The 20,518-nt window shown below is 45.6% G+C and overlaps 1 protein-coding gene and 1 long non-coding RNA gene across 10 annotated transcripts in view; one reads left to right on the top strand and one right to left on the bottom strand.

The window, feature by feature from the left end:
- recql5 (RecQ helicase-like 5) overlaps window positions 1-20,518 on the bottom strand; it is a 270,455-nt gene that overhangs the window by 178,384 nt on the left and 71,553 nt on the right. For all 9 annotated transcript variants that reach the window (XR_011936158.1, XR_011936157.1, XR_011936155.1 and 6 more), the window contains 3 exons: window positions 19,040-19,151; window positions 16,378-16,540; window positions 15,688-15,770 (listed from right to left, as the gene is read on the bottom strand). Coding sequence is in view for 4 of the 9 variants with exons in the window: in XM_072482940.1 (XP_072339041.1) it covers window positions 15,688-15,770; window positions 16,378-16,540; window positions 19,040-19,151 (358 nt within the window). In the remaining 5 variants the exon portion in view is untranslated. The remainder of the gene's footprint in view (window positions 1-15,687; window positions 15,771-16,377; window positions 16,541-19,039; window positions 19,152-20,518) is intronic.
- LOC140395317 (uncharacterized) lies at window positions 2,530-10,318 on the top strand. The gene is made up of 2 exons (XR_011936153.1): window positions 2,530-2,663; window positions 3,565-10,318. It is a non-coding gene; the product is annotated as an uncharacterized lncRNA (long non-coding RNA).

Raw genomic sequence — 20,518 nt, 5'->3', positions numbered from 1 at the left:
AGGTGTGCAGGTCCACAGGTCATTGAAAGGGACAACACAGGTGGAGAAGGTAGTCAAGAAGGCATACGGTATGCTTGCCTTCATTGGCCGGGGCATTGAGTATAAGAATTGGCAAGTCATGTTGCAGCTGTATAGAACCTTAGTTAGGCCACACTTGGAGTATAGTGTTCAATTCTGGTCGCCACACTACCAGAAGGATGTGGAGGCTTTAGAGAGGGTGCAGAAGAGATTTACCAGGATCTTGCCTGGTATGGAGGGCATTAGCTATGAGGAGCGGTTGAATAAACTCGGTTTGTTCTCACTGGAACGAAGGAGGTTGAGGGGCGACCTGATAGAGGTCTACAAAATTATGAGGGGCATAGACAGAGTGAATAGTCAGAGGCTTTTCCCCAGGGTAGAGGGGTTAATTACTAGGTGGCATAGGTTTAAGGTGCGAGGGGCAAGGTTTAGAGTAGATGTAAAGAGTAGTGAGGCCGTGGAATGCCCTACCTGCAACAGTAGTGAACTGGCCAACATGGATGGCATTTAAAAGTTTATTGGATAAACATATGGATGATAATGGCATAGTGTAGGTTAGATGGCTTTTGTTTCGGTGCAACATCGTGGGCTGAAGGGCCTGTACTGTGGTGGAAGCAGGGACGATAGTGACATTTAAGGGGCATCTTGACAAATACAGGAATAGGATGGGAATAGAGGGATACGGACCCAGCCAGTGTAGAAGATTGTAGTTTAGTCGTGCAGCATGGTCGGCACGGGCTTGGAGGGCCGAAGGGCCTGTTCCTGTGCTGTACTTTTCTTTGTTCTTTGTTTGTTCTTTGTTCTAAGTCCCAAAGACGTGCTTGTTAGTTGGAATTGGACATTCTGAATTCTTCCTCCGTGTACCCGAACAGGCCTACTTGTGACACGAATAAAGATCATGATTTACTGAATGGTGAACTCTAACCTGGACAAGCTTGGAAAGTGTATACGGCAGCTATCAGGAGTCTCAATTCCAGACAGTGGGGAAAAATCTTTTTCCTCTAACTCTCAATTTGGGACCAGGTTGATTGAGACACCAGGAATCAGAGCCGAATAGTAAGGAAACTAGCTAAACAGATCTCTTCTGAGTGCTACTAAGGCATGGTGTATATTCAATCTCAGAGCTCTGTCTCACGAATTGGATTCTAACCATATCAAATATGATGAGAGGATGAGACAGGTGTTGTGGGTAAAATGTTTGCAAACTGCCAACCGACACAGGTTGAATGACAAACTGACATCATGAAAAAAAAGGTCCTTCAGAAAGCTACACACAAGTTTCCCCTGCCTGTGAAATCCACTCATACAGTTATGTGGCCTGAAGCTATGTCTTTCACCAGTTTTAATACAACCGCTGACTAATGAAGGGATGCTGGAACATGTATTCAGCTATGGGAAACTTAGGCTGGTCAACTGGAAATCCAATTAAAATTAAAACTCATGGCACCATCTTACCACTTGAACTCATTCCCTACCATCCCTTCACTCATCCTCTCCCCAATTGAAGACCTCAAAGCTGTGGAATTGGCTATCCCCCACCATCAAAAAGCTTTTTTAAAGCCAGCCTGGTATCATCACACAACCAGAAGTCAATTTACCTGTGTCTTCTCTCCTACTTTTTTCAGCCTTACTGGTGTTTGAACTATGGACCTTGTCACCTCATGAGAGTTTTAAACACATCAGCCTTGGTTTGGTGGATCGCACGCCAGCCTCCAACTCAGAAAGTAGTGGATTCAAGTGCTGCTCCAGAAACCTGAGCATATAACCTTGGCTGACACTCCAGTGCAGGAGACGGGGAGCGCTGGACTTGACGAGACACTAAATCGAGGCACCTTCTGTTCTCTCAAGTGAATGGAAATGATCCATGGCACAATTTGAAGAGGAGTAAGAGCGTTCTCCCCGGCCAATATCTATCCCTCACAAAACAGATTATCTGGTCAATATCTGATTAGTATTTGAGAGACCTTGCTGTGTACACATCTGCTGTTATGTTTCCCTATGAGTGACTACACGTCAAGAAGTATCGAATTCTTTCCCAAAGAAGATCAGGTAAAATTTCATCAAAGACCCTTGTGCTCAGAAAAAAACAATGACTTTTCTCAACATAACACTGGATGATAAAAGCATTTTACAGTCAATTAAGTACTTTTTGTTAAAGTGTAGTCACCGTTGTAATGGAGGAAATGCAGCAGCTAACTTACACAAAGCGAGCTCCCACACACAGTAATGTGTTGGTTGAACAGCAATATTGGCCAGAACACTGGGGAGAACTCCGCTGCTCTTCTTTGAAACCATGCTATGGGATTTTTTATATTCACTCGAGGAGGCAGATGGGGCTTTGGCAAAAATGCCACCAATGGAACCATAGCTGACATTAGAGTTCAAGGTTGTGCCAATGTTAGTCATCTCCACCCATGTTTGCATCACCTAATGATAAAAGAAAATTACAAAAGGAACTGGCCAGAGGTGGGCGTGGCTGAGCAGTATTGCATTTTTCTGCTGTAGCGTCAGCTGGTTAATATTTATCCCCAAACAAACCAACAGCTGCTCAGATGAAAGCACAGTCTAAAGATTCGACAAATTATTGGAAGAGGGGTAACCCGCTGAGGAGAAACAGCCATTTCACTCTGACACAACAGCTTCAGGTAAGGACAGGCTATTCTGTAGAAAGTTATTGCTCACAGTGTTGTCAAGGTTTATACACAGGAACAGACAAACGTCTGCCCAGTACTTTCCCAGGGAGTGCAGACTAAAGGTCACTTTGACTTTCAGTTAGCATTGAAACAAATTATGAAACAGGATGAGGAGGTTTCTGAACAAGTAGGTTTCCAATATTAAAGATGAGCACCCACTTCGGCGCTGGGGGGGGCGCGGTTGGGGGTAGTGCAACGTGTTACAGAGAAACAACGTCAAACTGCAGCTCATTGATTCGCCTCCTTTTGTCTGCTGACCTTGATTCAAAGGAGTTATACACGCATAATCTCTCCTTGTATTGACACATGACACAGGAATAACAGGTGCCCAAAATAGGCCGGCCCGGTCACGCAGCGTCCCCCGGCATCGTTATGCAGAGATCCCGCACACGGTCACGCAGTGGCCCCCACACGGTCACGCAGTGGCCCCCACACGGTCACGCAGTGGCCCCCACACGGTCACGCAGTGGCCCCCACACGGTCACGCAGTGGCCCCCACACGGTCACGCAGTGGCCCCCACACGGTCACGCAGTGGCCCCCACACGGTCACGCAGTGGCCCCCACACGGTCACGCAGTGGCCCCCACACAGCCACAACGACATGGTTGTTGCATTGAAATTAGCAGACATCAAAACATTGGTGGAAAATTTCACCTCCACCCTTGTGTCCTGCCCTCACAGACAGCAGTGCATGAAGCACAGTGCAGACATAACAAGATACATTCTAATCGAAGATTAGCCCATCACCACATGTTACCTCCACACTGCCAGCTTCACATCCACAGGCTCAGAACCAGATCTGTCTTCCACAACCTGAGGTTTCAGTATTTTTCTCATTCTCTCTATCCTGCAGCATGTCGATGGAGCAATTGTCATCCATGGATTCAGGTATGGCACAGGAGGCCAGGAGTTGGTTGTTGAGCGACAAGTGGGCCCTGGGGGGTCTTGTGGTCATTGCCACGTTTGTTGTAATGTTCCTGATTCTAGTCTCATTCGCCTTCACTTATGGATTCTGTTCAAAGCCAAGGTCAGCAGTCAGGTCCACATAAATTGCAGAAAGCACTGATAACAACCAGAAGCTCGGCAACAACCAGAAGCTCGGCAACAACGACCCTAGTACATCCCAAAAATCCAACTGAGACAACAGGAAAACCAACAATCTTGATGTCGACAACAAAACCTCCAACACCTTCAAGAGCTTGGGGAAAGCATTTTCAGGACACCCTGAACTGAACATTGCATAGAAGGACTAGTTAGACAATTAATCCAACCGTGCAATCTACCAACGCCAAGGAGACAGCTCCATTCAGGCTCCAAACCCCTGCATTGCATAGAAGGGACTAACATAAGCTTGGCCCACAGGTTATGTATTTCACAAATATGCCTGAAGAAATAGATAACTTTCCATAAACAGACTTACGAACCATTGTATAGTGATCAGTTGCAATCATAGAATCATAGAATTTACAGTGCAGAAGGAGGCCATTCGGCCCATCGAGTCCGCACCGGCTCTTGGAAAGAGCACCCTACGCAAGGTCAACACCTCCACCCTATCCCCATAACCCAGTAACCCCACCCAACACTAAGGGCAATTTTGGACACTATGGGCAATTTATCGTGGCCAATCCACCTAACCTGCACATCTTTGGACTGCGGGAGGAAACCGGAGGAAACCCACGCGCACACGGGGAGGACGTGCAGATTCCGCACAGACAGTAACCCAAGCCGGAATCGAGCCTGGGACCCTGCTATCCACAATGCTACCGTGCTGCCCTCGGTGTGATACCGAGTACCACTGCAGATGACGATACATAAATGCAAGTACATACATTAAAAAATCACGTGATGAATTGTACATTGAAATCTAATTTGCACAGGTCTGGCACCCTTTTTTGAACAAGGGTGCAGCATTTGACAATCTCCAGTGTTCTGGCACTACCGAGTCTAAGGAAGATTGAAAAATTATGAACAGTGCCTCCACCACATTCACTCTTACTTTTTCAGTATTTTTGGATGTACCTCACCCAGATCTTATGAGCTTTAAGTACAAACAGCCTCTTCAACACCTCCACCTTATCATATTAAACCTTTCAGGTGTCTGAACTACCCGATTAATATTTCCTGAAAGATATTTCCTCTTGTTTAATATTTACTGATATGTATAATATACTGATTATTTACTGAAATTTGATCCTATTGTGATCATCCAGCAGATGTTAATTGCTGCGCAAACTAAATCCCAAAGGGAAACTTGGCCCTTGTATCACAACCATCTTAAACAAATTTCACAAAAAGGAAATAAATTGACAGAATTCAGAAGCCACAGATTGCAGTAACACTTTTGGGATTTTAATCATTAAATCAAAACATTTAACAAAGGGGAGTCTAAAGCTAGAGGGCATAGGTTTAAGGTGAGGGGGGAGAGATACAAAAGGGTCCAGAGGAGCAATTTTTTTCACACAGAGGGTGGTCAGTGTCTGGAAGAAGCTGCCAGAGTCGGAGCGGTGGGTACAATCTTGTCTTTTAAAAAGCATTTAGACAGTTACATAGAACATAGAAAATACAGCACAGAACAGGCACTTCGGCCCACGATGTTGTGCCAAACTTTTGTCCTAGATTAAGAACAAATTAATCTACACCCCATCATTCTACTGTTATCCATGTACCTATCCATTAGTCGCTTGAAGGTCCCTAATGTTTCCAGCTCAACTACTTCCACAGGCAGTGCATTCCATGCCCCCACTACTCTCTGGGTAAAGAACCTACCTCTGACATCCCCCCTATATCTTCCACCATTCACCTTAAATTTATGTCCCCTTGTAATGGTTTGTTCTACCCGGGGAAAAGGTCTCTGACTGTCTACTCTATCTATTCCCCTGATCATCTTATAAACCTCTGTCAAGTCGCCCCTCATCCTTCTCCGTTCTAATGAGAAAAGGCCTAGGACCTTCAACCTTTCCTCGTAAGACCTACTCTCCATTCCAGGCAACATCCTGGTAAATCTCCTTTGCACATTTTCCAAAGCTTCCACGTCCTTCCTAAAATGAGGCGACCAGAACTGCACACAGTAATCCAAATGTGGCCTTACCAAGGTTTTGTACAGCTGCATCATCACCTCACGGCTCTTAAATTCAATCCCTCTGCTAATGAACGCTAGCACACCATAGGCCTTCTTCACAGCTCTATCCACTTGAGTGGCAATTTTCAAAGATCTATGAATATAGACCCCAATATCTCTCTGCTCCTCCACATTGCCAAGAACCCTACCGTTAACCCTGTATTCTGCATTCATAGTTGTCCTTCCAAAATGGACAACCTCACACTTTTCAGGGTTAAACTCCATCTGCCACTTCTCAGCCCAGCTCTGCATCCTATCTATGTCTCTTTGCAGCCGACAACAGCCCTCCTCACTATCCACAATGACACCAATCTTCATATCGTCTGCAAATTTACTGACCCACTCTTTCCAACTCCCTCATCCAAGTCATTAATGAAAATCACAAACAGCAGAGGACCCAGAACTGATCCCTGCGGTACGCCATGGGTAACTGGGCTCAAGGCTGAATATTTGCCATCCACCACCACTCTGACTTCTATCGGTTCGCCAGTTTTGGCCAAATTTCCCACTATCCCATGCCCCTTTATTTTCTGCGTAAACCTACCATGGAGAACCTTATCAAATGCCTTACTAAAATCCATGAACACTACATCCACTGCTTTACCTTCATCCACGTGCTTGGTCACCTCCTCAAAGAATTCAATAAGACGTGTGAGGCAAGACCTACCCCTCACAAATCCGTGCTGACTATCCCTAATCAAGCAGTGTCTTTCCAGATGCTCAGAAATCCTATCCCTCAGTACCCTTTCCATTACTTTGCCTACCACCGAAATAAGACTAACTGGCCTGTAATTCCCAGGGTTATCCCTATTCCCTTTTTTGAACAGGGGCACGACATTCGCCACTCGCCAATCCCCTGGTACCACCCCTGTTGACAGTGAAGATGAAAAGATCATTGCCAATGGCTCTGCAATTTCATCTCTTGCTTCCCACAGAATCCTTGGATATATCCCGCCAGGCCCGGGGGGACTTGTCTATACTCGACGTTTTTCAAAATGGCCAACACATCTTCCTTCCTAACAAGTATCTCCTCGAGCTTACCAGTCTGTTTCACACTGTCCTCTCCAACGATATGGCCCCTCTCATTCATAAATACAGAAGAAAAGTACTTGTTCAAGACCTCTCCTATCTCTTCAGACTCAATACATAATCTCCCGCTACTGTCCTTGATCGGACCTATCCTCGCTCTAGTCATTCTCATATTTCTCACATATGTGTAAAAGGCCTTGGGGTTTTCCTTGATCCTACCCGCCAAAGACTTTTCATGCCCTCTCTTAGTTCTTCTAATCTCTTCCTTCAGTTCCCTCCTGGCTATCTTATATCCCTCCAGCGCCCTGTCTGAACTGTCTTTCCTCAGCCTCACATAGGTATCCTTCTTCCTCTTAACAAGACATTCTCTTGTCAACCATGGTTCCCTCACTCGACCATCTCTTCTCTGCCCGACAGGGACATACATATCAAGGACATGTAGTATCTGTTCCTTGAACAGGTTCCACATTTCAATGGTCTCCTTCCCTGACAGCCTACGTTCCCAACTTAAGCACTTCAGTTCTTGTCCGACAGGATCGTAGTTACCCTTCCCCCAATTGTAAACCTTGACCTGTTGCACGCACCTATCCCTCTCCATTACTAAAGTGGAAGTGACAGAATTGTGGTCACTATCTCCAAAATGCTCCCCCACTAACAAATCTATCACTTGCTCTGGTTCATTACCAAGTATCAAATCCAACATGGCCTCCCCTCTGGTCGGACAATCTACATACTGTGTGAGAAAAGCTTCCTGGACAAACACCACCCCATCCAAACTATTTGATCTAAAGAGTTTCCACTCAATATTTGGGAAGTTGAAGTCACCCATGACTACTACCCTGTGACTTCTGCACCTTTCCAAAATCTGTTTCCCAATCTGTTCCTCCACATCTCTGCTGCGATTGGGGGGCCTATAGAAAACTCCCAACAAGGTGACTGCTCCTTTCCTATTTCTGACTTCAACCCATACTACCTCAGTAGGCAGATCCTCCTCGAACTGCCTTTCTGCAGCTGTTATACTATCTCTAATTAATCATGCCACCCCCCCCCCACCTCTTTTACCACCCTCCCGAATCCTATTGTAACGTCTATAACCAGGAACCTCCAACAAGCATTTCTGCCCCTCTTCTATCCAAGTTTCCGTGATGGCCACAACATCGTAGTCCCAAGTGCCGATCCATGCCTTAAGTTCACCCACCTTATTCCTGATGCTTCTTGCGTTGAAGTATACACACTTCAACCCATCTCCGTGCCTGCAAGTACTCTCCTTTGTCAGTGTTACCTTCCCCCACTGCCTCACTACACGCTTTGACGTCCTGAACATCGGCTACCTTAGCTGCTGGACTAGAAATCCGATTTCCATTCCCCTGCCAAATTAGTTTAAACTCTCCCGAAGAGTACTAGAAAACCTCCCTCCCAGGATATTGGTGCCCCTCTGGTTCAGATGCAATCCGTCCTGCTTGTACAGGTCCCACCTTCCCCAGAATGCGCTCCAATTATCCAAATACCTGATGCCCTCCCTCCTACACCATTCCTGCAGCCACGTGTTCAACTGCACTCTCTCCCTATTCCTAGCCCCGCTATCACGTGGCACCGGCAACAAACCAGAGATGACAACTCTGTCTGTCCTGGCTTTTAACTTCCAGCCTAACTCCCTCAACTCGTTTATTACATCCACACCCCTTTTCCTACCTACGTCGTTGGTGCCAATGCGCACCACGACTTCTGGCTGCTCCCCCTCCCCCTTAAGGATCCTGAAGACACGATCAGAGACGTCATAGACCCTGGCACCCGGGAGGCAACAAACCATCCGAGAGTTTCACCCGTGCCCACAGAACCGCCTGTCTGTACCTCTAACTATTGAATCTCCTATAATGAGTGCTCTACTAATCTCCCCCCTTCCCTTCTGAGCCCCAGAGCCAGACCTCGTACTGCAGCCTACCCCTGCTAGGTAACCCCCCCCCAACAGTATCCAAAGCGGTATACTTATTGTTGAGAGGAACAACCACAGGGGATCCCTGCACTGACTGCTTACTCCTCTTCCCACCTCTAACTGTTACCCAGCTACCTTTGTGCTCAGGTGTAACTATGTCCCTGTAGCTTCTATCCCAAATGATCCTCAGTTCATCCAGCTCCAGTTCCCTAACACGGTCTGTGAGGAGCTGGAGATGGCTGCACTTCCCGCAGGTGAAGTCAGCAAGGACACCGGTGGCCTCCCTTACCTCGAACATTCTGCAGGAGGAACATTCCACTGCCCTAGCTGCGATCACCTCGACTTAGTCTCCCATGAAAAAAAAGAAAGAAAAAATAGCTTACTGAGTCAGTTACATGGGAAAGATGGGTATAGAGGGTTATGGGCCAAATGCAGGCAATTGGGATTAGCTTAGTGGCAAAAACTGGGCTACATGGACAAGTTGGGCCGAAGGGCCTGTTTTCATGCTGTAAACCTCCATGACTCTACGACTCTAATAGAACCTCACTTGACTAGACACACAGGTAAACACTATCTAGGCAACACTCTCTTATCAATGTTCACCTACAAAATTCCAATAATATCACAAGGCAAATCTTGCTGTAGGAAAGGTGCATCACTGGACTTCTCAACCTCTCTCCCATTCTACTATGGGAATTCAAGAAACTTCAAAATCAAAGTCCTGCACTCTGGAAAACGGACACTTTTCTGACTTGGCTGGAAGGGCTACTTCAAATCTTGCACCTTTACAGCTCTTCTCCCAACACCGGGTTTTACCCCAGGAAATCTCACAAATCGAACACCCAACATCTCCGCTGAAATATTATTTTCCTCTTTCATCTTCGATTCCATTGTCCGTAGCATTTCTTTGAACTTAACTTGCCCAAAATATTAAATCTTCTGTGTTCACTCTATCGCACCTTCTTTCATGTCAAATAAAATGTAATAACCTTTCCTTACTGAATAACGACCTTTTCCAAGGTTACTCCCCTTTCAAATTTAACAGCTGTAAATCCAAAGCCAGTATCTCCTAACGCAAATGTCTACCCACTGCTTGTTTGCTCAGAGAACATGTACTTGGCCGTTCCAATTTCAAATGCATGTCTTTAACGCCAATATGCCTTTCATGGTCTGTACCTCTACCAGACAATCATTCCCTAGCATATTGAATTATTTCGCCACATAGACAGGCTTCACAGAATAACACAATAGACCCCAAAAATATTAAAAATAAAATTTTCTGTCACACTACTGATTAATATTTACTCATATGCACTGTACCAATTAATATTCATGATATACACTATACTTATTAATGTTTATTGATACACATGGTACAAATTAATATTTATTGATTACAAACTCTGTACTGATGAATATTTATTGATTGTAAACTCTGTACCGATTAATATTTGCTGATATAAACTCTGTACTGATTAATGTTTACTGATTATAAACTCTGTACTGATTAATATTTGCTGATATAAACTCTATACTGATTAATATTTACTCATATAAGGGGGAGGGAGAAGAACACAACGGGCAGGATCCAGCTCCACAGGGTCCACACTAGGAATGAGTTCTTCATAGTGGGTAACTCGGTGCATCCAGGGATAGTAGGAGCTGAGTACTCCGCATTAGTAATCTCTGACCACGCTCCACATTACGTGGATGTGAGGTTGGAGACAGGCCGGGCCCCCATGGAATCGGGACACTGTCCTCCTTGCCGCAAGGCGTTCTGTGAGCGGATATCACAAGCCACCGACGGGTACGTAACCTACAACCAGCATGGGGAGGTCTCACCCGACACATTCTGGGAGGCACTGAAGGCAGTGATATGGGGGGAGATTATTATTGAGTACAGGGCACTCAAAGAAAGAAGGGAGAGGGGTAGTTAGGCAAAGCTAATCGATTCCATACAGAAGTTAGATCGGAGGAACTCCACGGCTCTGACCGTGAATCTACTCGCGGGAAAAAAAAGCTACAAATATACTTTGACGTGCTCTCCACTGGGAAAGCAGTGCACCAGCTCCGCCAGACACGGGGGATCTTTTATCAACATGGAGACAAGGCCAGCTGCATGGTGGCTCACCAGCTGAGAAAGCAGGCAGACATGAGGGAAATAGTTCGGGTGAAGGAGCAACGGCAAACAAGTTGCGACGCCTTAGTGACCATCTACTGAGAATTGTACACATCCGAGTCCCCAGAGGGGGAACTCAAAGATGAAGCAGTTCCTCGATGAACTGGACATGCCTGTCGTAGAGAGCACAGGAGTCGGGGCCTGAAAGCACCATTAGAACGGAGGGAAGTCGTGGACAGCATGAACTCCATGCAGACTCCGGGACCAGATGGATTTCCGATGGACTTCTACAAATAATTCATGCCAGCACTGGCCCCGCACCTGGGGGATATGCTCGTCGACTCACTGTCAAGGGGAACCCTGCCACCAACACTGGCTCAGGCCTCAATATTACTGATCCCCAAAAAGGACAAAGACACAGTGGATTGCAGGTTATACAGACCCATCTCACTCATTAATACTGACGCCAAGATCCTGGCGAAAGCCCTGGCAAAGAGGCTGAAGAGTTGCGTGCCAGAGGTAGTCGCGGAAGGTCAGACCGGCTTTGTCAAAGGCTGACAATCAACAACGAACATCAGGCACCTGCTGAATGTGATCATGAACCCATCTAGGGAGGGAACACTGGAGGTGATCACCTCCCTGGACGCAGAAAAGGCCTTCGACAGGGTCTTAGAGGTGCTGCAACTGTTTGGGTTTGGGCCAGGGTTCACCTCATGGGTGAAACTATTGTACAGCACTCCCATGGTGAGCGTGTGAACAAACAACACCAGCTCTGGATTCTTATGGATGCCCGCTGCCCCCCCTGTTCTCTCTCTCCGCTGCCGCTCTCCCCCACCCCACCGGCCCCGGCCCAAATACTCAAAAAGCCCAGTCCAGTGGTAGCAGCCACACTTTGAACATGGAACCAAATGCGACATCACTTCAGTGACACGGTGGCACAGTGGTTAGCACGGCTGCCTCACAGCTCCAGGGACCCGGGTTCAATCCGGGCCTTGGGTCACTGTCTGTGTGGAATTTGCACTTTCTTCCTGTGTCTGCGTGGGTTTCCTCCGGGTGCTCCGGTTTCCTCCCACAGTCCAAAGATGTGTAGGTTAGCTGGATTGGCCATGCTAAATTGCCCCTTCGTGTCCAAAGGTCAGGTGGGGTTGCTGGGTTACAGCGATAGTGTGGAGACGTGGGCTTTGTGATCTTTCCCAGGGCCGGTGCAGACTCGATGGGTCGAATGGCCTCCTTCTGCACTGTAAAGTCTATGATTCTATGACTGAAATGTCCATCATGACCCCCATCTTCAAAAATCATAAGTCCACCCCTGCGACAATGGACACCTCCTTCGAAAAGTGAAGACAGGACGAAGGGACTCTGACGGTTAGAGACATGTACATAGAAGGCACAGTAGCAACCCTAAGGGAGCTAACGGATAAGTTCAAGCTCCCAAAAGGGAATGAACTAAGATATAACCAAGTCAAAAACGTCCTCCGCAAGGAAACAACGACATTCCCCCAGATACCAACACACTTACTAGTGGACAAGCTACTGATGCGAGAGAGCGAGGAGACAGGAACTGTGCAGATATGTATGGATGATTATTCAAAGAGACACACTCATTCCTGAACGAGACAAGGGAGAAATGGAGGAAGAACGTGGCAGGGAGATATGGGAAGAACTCTGGACCGAAACATTGCACACGGCAAACTTCACCTGCACGTGCGGACAGCTGAGCCGAACACAACTAAAGCTGGTGCACTGGACGCACCTAACCAGAATTTGAATAAGTGAATTCTTCCCGGAGGGGGAGGACAAATGTGAACGGTGCCGGGGAGGTCCAGCCAACCTCACCCACATATTCTGGTCTTGCCCCAGACTCATTGGGTCCTGGACTTCCTTCTTTGAGACCATGTCCAGGGCTGTGGGGGTGAGGGTGGGGCCTTGCCCACTGGTGGCGATCTTCAGGATAGCCAGAACCTTTCATGGGGAGAGGGGCTGATAGCCTCCTTTGCCTTCCTGATCAGCCAGTGGAGACTTCTGCTCGGCTGACGATCGGCAGCACCACCCAAGGCTGCAGACTGGCTGTCCGACATGGCGGAATTTCTCAAGCTATAGAAAATAAAATACGCCATTAGAGGAACGGAGGAAGGCTTGCACAAAACATGGAGGCTGTTCACCAACGTGTTCCAAGACCTGCTTGTAACCATCAACCAGTAAAGTGGGGGGGAACAGAAGAGCAGAGCTTTGAAAAAAATTCACAAGAACATGTTGAATAAACATTTGCAAACAAGGCAAAAAATTGTTATTAAAATTTGTTGAAATAATTTCACAAAAACACATTGAAACAATTTCTCAAAATTCAAACAACAGCCTGGCCCAGCAAGCGCTCAGCGGCATTTTCTTTGTCAATTACCTTTGTCTATATCTTGCGCAATTACCTCCTGACCGTAGCAAGCTCCACGTATCAAGAATGTACATCCTATGTAAGATAGCTAAAACTACAGATGCTGTAAATTCTTGCAAGCACATGTTTTGATTTTGTTTTGTTGTTTAATGCATAATATGAAATGTCAAAACTCCAATAAAAACAATTTAAAAAATACTTACTCATATACATTGTACTGATTAATATTTACTGATATACACTGTACCAATTAATGTTTACTGGAATCACTTTGTACCAATTAATATTTACTGATATAAACTCAATACTGATTAATATTTGGATTTGGATTTTGTTTATTGTCACGTGTACCAAGATACAGTGAAAAGTATTTTTCTGCGAACAGCTCAACAGATCATTAAATACATGAAAAGAAAAGGAAATAAAAGAAAATACATAATAGGGCAACACAAGCTACACAATGTAACTACATAACACCGACATCGAGTGAAGCATACAGGGGTGTAGTATTAATGAGGTCAGTCCATAAGAGGATTGTTTAGAAGTCTGGTAACACCAGAAAATATTGACTGATATATGCTCTCTGCTGATTAATATTTACTGATATAAGCTTGATGTTGATTCATATTTACTGATATTACTTATATATGCTCTCTGCTGATTAATATTTACTGATATAAATTCAGTACTGATTAATAATTACTGAAATACACTGTATTGATTAATATTTACTGACATGCACTCTAAACTGATTAATAAGAGGTGAAATACACTCTGTTCTGATTAATATTTATTGATATAAACTCTATATGGTTCAATGTTCCTTTTACAATCCCGGATCAGACCCCAACAGTGGCTAGGATACTGGACAGAAACCTCAATATTTTATTTTAATTTTGTAAGACTGTGAGGAAAGGCTACCACGCTCCAGGAGTGATTTCTTGTAAAATACGGATATGGTATATTAAAACAAACTTTATGACTAAACACAGTATTAAAAATATCTTTGGCATCACACAAAAAAATAGCTTACAATTACCCCTTAAACAATGCTGATCAATACTGTACCACAATAGTGCTGAACTTCTATCTTTACTTCTACTCAAACAACCATCTCAGATCACAATCCACTTTTAAATACAGTTAGCACTCAGGAATACTTGCTGTATAGAGATGTCTTGAAAGTCTTTGAGAAAGAGAGATCTTTTGAGACTGCTTGAAAGAAAGTCATGACCACCTGTCAGAATAATGCAGAATCTCTGTCTGCATTTCTTCAGAAACCTTCTCAGCTCACCTTCCAGCCAAAAACAAACTCTGAAAACCTCAAAACCTGACTGCTCCAACCCTTCGCACCTCCCATTAACTACATCATCTTATTTAACTGAACACAATGGGGTGAATTCTCCACCGGCAGGCTTCTCCATTCTGATCCCAGCGGCGGGGGTGCCGACAATGGGAAATCCCATTGGCCAGCGGCAGGAACGGCGAGTTCCGATATTAGCGATGGAGCGCCGCCGAGAAACATGTGGCCAAGGAGGCAGAGAATTTCCCCGATATCTCGAATTAACTACTTCACAGGGAATCCTCTTAATCTAAGTAAAAGTTCATTCGCCCAAACTTTTTACGATGCTTTAATTGCACCTCTGGCTCCAAAAAGCTTAGCTGTCTTTCAAACCAGGATTTTTAAACCACTACTGCAGTAGTCATACACACATTAAGCCAGGATTTTAACCTGACCACCAAATACATATAATACAATGCATCTGAAATTCCGACATTCATCACAGTTCCACCATAGAATGCACAAGATAGGTGCTAAGTGGTCAGTACCCAATAGTGTATCCTGAGCCATTCATGAAAATCGAGTATACTCTATTAAATATGAAGTGTGCAACTGAAGTTCCCTCTAAACTGTGTGGCCACATAGCAAACACAAAATTCCTGCACAGATCGTGCACAAGTCGGCTGGCCCTCTTGAAATTACTGCTCATCCACAGCTATGTAATCAAAATTAAAAGTGCCCGAGACCTCAAATAAAATTGTGACTCACACCTGGTAGCCAATATTTGCATATGAATATCCATCCCACTTTATTCGATTTTCAACCTGTAATTCACTCCTAGATATCTGTTATCCTCCATACAAACTCGTCGAACTTCTCAGTTAGGTTCCAGTCTGTAACTTACTCCCAGGTATACGTTATTCCAGACATAACCACCCATCCCCTCAGTTCATTTCAAGCCTGTAACTTACTATGAGACATCTGCTATCCTATATCCAAATTACTCAAACCCCTCAGTTAGATCCAGCCTGCAACGTATTCCCAGGTAGCTGTTACCTCTTATTAAGGAAAAAAGTCCAGAAAACACAGGAAATGGAAGCACTTACCCTGACTGCTCACAGAAGGAAACCAGCGACTCAAACCCCACCATGGAGGATTTGTCACAATGTCTTACGGATCCTCTCTTACTCTGCAAAAAGCACAAGAAAATAATTCTCCTCAGACCCACAGAGGTTTCTCATTATTCAGAAAGTGAGCTACATCGCCAGAGTTGGGGCACAAGAGTAGAGCCAGAGGCAAGTAAGGACAACTGTGAAGTGTCCAAGTGGGAACAGGCAGTAAAGGCCATTAGCATGAAAGGGTAATGATGAACTGGGCAAAGACATAAAAGATAAATTGGAAAGCCAAGTTGGGACGAAGGAGCAGAGAATAACCAGGTGAAACATATAGAGTACATGAGACAGCAATATGAAATAATGTCAGAGGTTGATACACACTACTAATACAATGTCTATACTGATGAAGATTTACTGATATACAGAAACCACCCAAACCCCTGTTAGTTTCTAGCCCACAACACTCTCCCAGATATACGTGATTCTACGTAGAATCCAGACTAACCCCTCAGTTCATTTCCCGCTGGGAACTCATTCCCAGATTGTCAGATGTTAGAAAAAAGCTAGGCACGATGGAACAAAAGCTTGAAGGGTCTAGGGTAAGTAATGAGGATGAGAGCCAGCCAGAAGTGTCAGTCTGAAAGGTCAAAACATTTGTGGATAACTCTAGCAATGCAGTACCTGCTTCTGAGCGATCTCCTTCTTGATCAGGAAGTTGATGTTCCCACGATCTATCCTGCAGTAGTAGATCCGGCAAAATGAGGGCTTCCCGTCTCTTCCTGCACGGCCAGATTCTTGGTAATAAGCAGCCATTGACTTTGCAAGATTCCAATGAGCCACAAATCTGCAGAAATTCAAGATGGTCAAAAACAAGCATCACCAAGTGCTCAGAGACAGTCAGCAACCAGGATCTTACCGTTTGTCATTTTTAGAGGAAGGAATGATGCTGGAAAGCTGATACTCATAGTCGGACAAATGCATCGCTTCCACTCACACAGATGCGCGCATGCGCGTCCAGTCCCTCATGCACACACATCTCCCTCCTCCTCCGCACGCTCGCCTCCCCCTCGCCCGCGCGCTCGCCTCCCCCTCGCTCCCGTGCGCGCGTCTCCCCCCTTGCTCCCGCGCGCTCGCCTCCCCCTCTCCCGCGCGCTCGCCTCCCCCTCTCCCGCGCGCTCGTCTCCCCCCCCTCGCACAGGCTCGTCTCCCCCCTCTCGCACAGGCTCGTCTCCCCCCTCTCGCACAGGCTCGTCTCCCCCCTCTCGCACAGGCTCGTCTCCCCCCCTCGCACAGGCTCGTCTCCCCCCCCTCGCACAGGCTCGTCTCCCCCCCCTCGCACAGGCTCGTCTCCCCCCCCCCCCCCTCGCACACGCTCGTCTCCCCCCCCTCGCACACGCTCGTCTCCCTCCCTCGCACACGCTCGTCTCCCTCCCTCGCACACGCTCGTCTCCCCCCCTCGCACACGCTCGTCTCCCCCCCTCGCACACGCTAGTCTCCCCCCCTCGCACACGCTAGTCTCCCCCCCTCGCACACGCTAGTCTCCCCCCCTCGCACACGCTAGTCTCCCCCCCTCGCACACGCTAGTCTCCCCCCCTCGCACACGTTCGTCTCCTCCCCTCGCACACGCTGAGGTGAGGAGAAATTTCTTCACCTAGAGAGTGGTGAATCTGTGTAATTTGCGACCACAGAAAGTAGTGTCCAAAAGGGCGGCACAGTAGCATGGTGGTTAGCACAGCTGCCTCACAGCTCCGGTCTAGGGTGACTGTCTGCATGGCGTTGGACTTGCTCCCCATATCTGTGTGTGTTTCCTACGGGTGTTCCGGTTTCCTCCCACTGTCCAAATATGTGCAGATTAGGTGGATTGACCAGGCCAGGCTAAATTGCCCCTTATTCTCCAAAGGTTAGGTGGGTTTACAGGGATGGGGTGGAGGTGTGGGCTTAAGTAGGATGTTCTTTCAATGGTGTAGACTCAACGGGCCGAATGACATTCTTCAGCACGTAAATTCTATGATTCTATGAAAACATTGTCATTTCAAGGTGGAATTAGAAAAAAGCTCTTGGGGCTAAAGGGATCAAGGGATATTGGGGTGAAGACAGGATCAGGGTATTAAACTTGATGATCAGCCATGATCATGGTGCATGGCGGAGCAGGCTCGAAGGGCCGAATGGCCTCCTCCTCCTTCAATTTTCATGTTTCTATGTTTCACTAAACCCTGTGTTCCCCAACATTTCTGGTATCTTATTTGTGTCCTTTGTGAAGACAGAACCATGTCTTTGTTCCCCATTATAACTTCTCTGGTTCTAACTGTAAGGGACCTACACGTCTATCACACGTGCACACAGAGTTACTCGTCTCCCGGACGCACGTATCACTCACTCACTCATTCCAGATTGGCACCAAGAATGAGTGACTTCAGTTCTGGAGAAGCTGGGGTTATTCTCCTTCGAGCAGGGATGATGAAGAAGAGTATTAGTAAGGTTGTTCAAAATTATGATGGATTTTATATTAGAAAAGTGACAACATTTCCAAAATACTTTATTGGCTGTAAAGCTCTTTTGGATGCCTGGTATCGTGAAAGACAATGTTTATGAAAGCAACCATTCTTTGATAGAAGAAGTAAGCCAGTTCCACTCTTCGATGGGTCGAAAACCAGAGGACATGGGTTTAAGACTCAGTGTCAACATGAGGAATTTTGGTGTAGTGCAGCAAGTTGTAATGATCTGGAATGTATTGTTTGAAAGGGCGATGGAAGCAGATTCAATGACATGAAATAAACTTGAAAAGGAAAAGCTTATGGGTGGTAAACTAGGGCTATGGGCTAATTGGATAGTACTTTGTGATGGACAAAATGCTTGCTTTCTATGCAATGACCACCCAATGGAAATCAACAGCTTGTAACAAGCATTACCTCGCACTCACAACTGGCAGCCAGCATTGGAACTCAGAGGAAGCTGGCTAACATTACCACATGCACCAATCTGCATTTGACAACAGCAGCTGCCAATAGGTCAGCAACATCAGCAGCCAGGAAACAGCTGCCGATGTCCCTGGGCTGTGCAATTCTGGCACACATTCCCCAGGGTCCCTACCGTGTAAAAGCCACACTTCACAACATGCAAAACAAAATTTGACCTGACAAAGTTGAACCTATTGCATAAACACGCAGTCCAGGTAATCTTAAGTAAACCAATAAACATTCCCCATGGAGAGTGAGTAACTAGTAAACTTGAATATCCCTCACCCCACCCAAGCACCCTGGATAGAATACACTTACAATCCCAATACTACAACAGTGTTTCTGGCAGAGAAATTACCCTCCCTAGCCCGCATATTGACACTCACCTGACATTAGCCTTGTCCACACCCATCCCAAAGCTGATGGTTGCCACGATCACAGGCACCTTACCCTCCATCCACTCCTCCTGCACCATAGTACGTTCTGAATTCTTTAGCCCTGTAGGTATACACAAGGTTCAGCTCCCAGGTCATGAAGTCAAGACCTTCCCTCATCTCTGTAGATTGTACATGCAAGTTTCACTTCATATCATCAGGGATTCATACAACACAAAAGGAGGTCATTCTGTCCAGTTAGCTTGTGCCAATTCTTTCACCAAGATATTTATTGAGTCCTATTTTCCCCTGCTTTTATCCTGAATTTTTTTATTGCAAGTATTTATCCAATCCCGTTCTGAATGTTACAATTGAGTTTATTTCTATCATCCTTTCCAGCAGCTCATTCTAGATCCTGATTTTCCAAGAAGGAAGAACCATTCAAGGCTAAGTTAGGAGTTAAGGACAATATCAAACTGAGTGGAAAAGCATACAATGCTGCGAGGATTAGTGGCTGACTAGAAGGTTTGGTGACCGAAGATACCAAAAACATCCTAATAATAATGGAAAATTAGGGAACAAAAGGGAGGAGTAAATTTAAATTTGTCTGCGTGGGTTTGCTCCGGGTGCTCCGATTTTCTCTCACAAGTCCAAAAGGACGTGCTGTTAGGTAATTTGGGCATTCTGAATTCTCCCTGTGTACCCGAACAGGAGTCAGAATGTGGCGACTAGGGGCTTTCAACTGTAACTTCATTGCACTATTAATGTAAGCCTACTTGTGACAATAAAGATTATTATAATAAAACAATAATTATCACTGGAGAAAATGCACAAAACAAATTTATGGGACTAAAGGCTAACAAGTCCAATATGCCCGGTGACCTGCATTTGAGGGTCTTAGAAATAGCTGAAGATAATAGATGCATCGGTTACAATAAAAATTCTCTAGATTATGAAAAAGTCCCAGTGGATTGGAAAATTACACATGTTACACTTCTAGCATTTGCCACTGAGAAAATGTCAGAATTCATTTTTAAGGGAATAGTAGCAGGTCACTTAGAAAATCATAGTACAATCTAGGAGAGTCAGCATGTTTTATGAAAAGGAAATTGTGTTTGACAAATTAATTGAATTTCGTTAAGGATGCAACAAGCAGGGTGGAGAAAAGGAGACGAGTGTCTTTTGATTTCCAAAAGGTATTTGATAAGAAAACACATTTGAGGAGATGTCACATGAAAGGTTACTACAGAAGATAAGAGTTCATGGTGTAGGGTAATATGTTAACATGGATAAAAGATTGGCTAACAAACTGAAAACAGAGTCAGGATAAAAGAGTAATTTTCAGGTTGGCAAACTGTAGCTAGTGTATGCCACAGAAATCAGTGCTATTCTCAACCTAGTTTCATGACTTGAATGAAGGGACTGAGTATAATGCAGCCAAATCTACTCATGATAAAAGACAAGTCGGAAAAAAAAGAGTGCATAAGTTGA

Source organism: Scyliorhinus torazame, chromosome 18 (assembly GCF_047496885.1).
Source record: "Scyliorhinus torazame isolate Kashiwa2021f chromosome 18, sScyTor2.1, whole genome shotgun sequence".
Taxonomy (NCBI): domain Eukaryota; kingdom Metazoa; phylum Chordata; class Chondrichthyes; order Carcharhiniformes; family Scyliorhinidae; genus Scyliorhinus; species Scyliorhinus torazame.
This window is presented reverse-complemented; position numbering and strand designations above follow the sequence as displayed.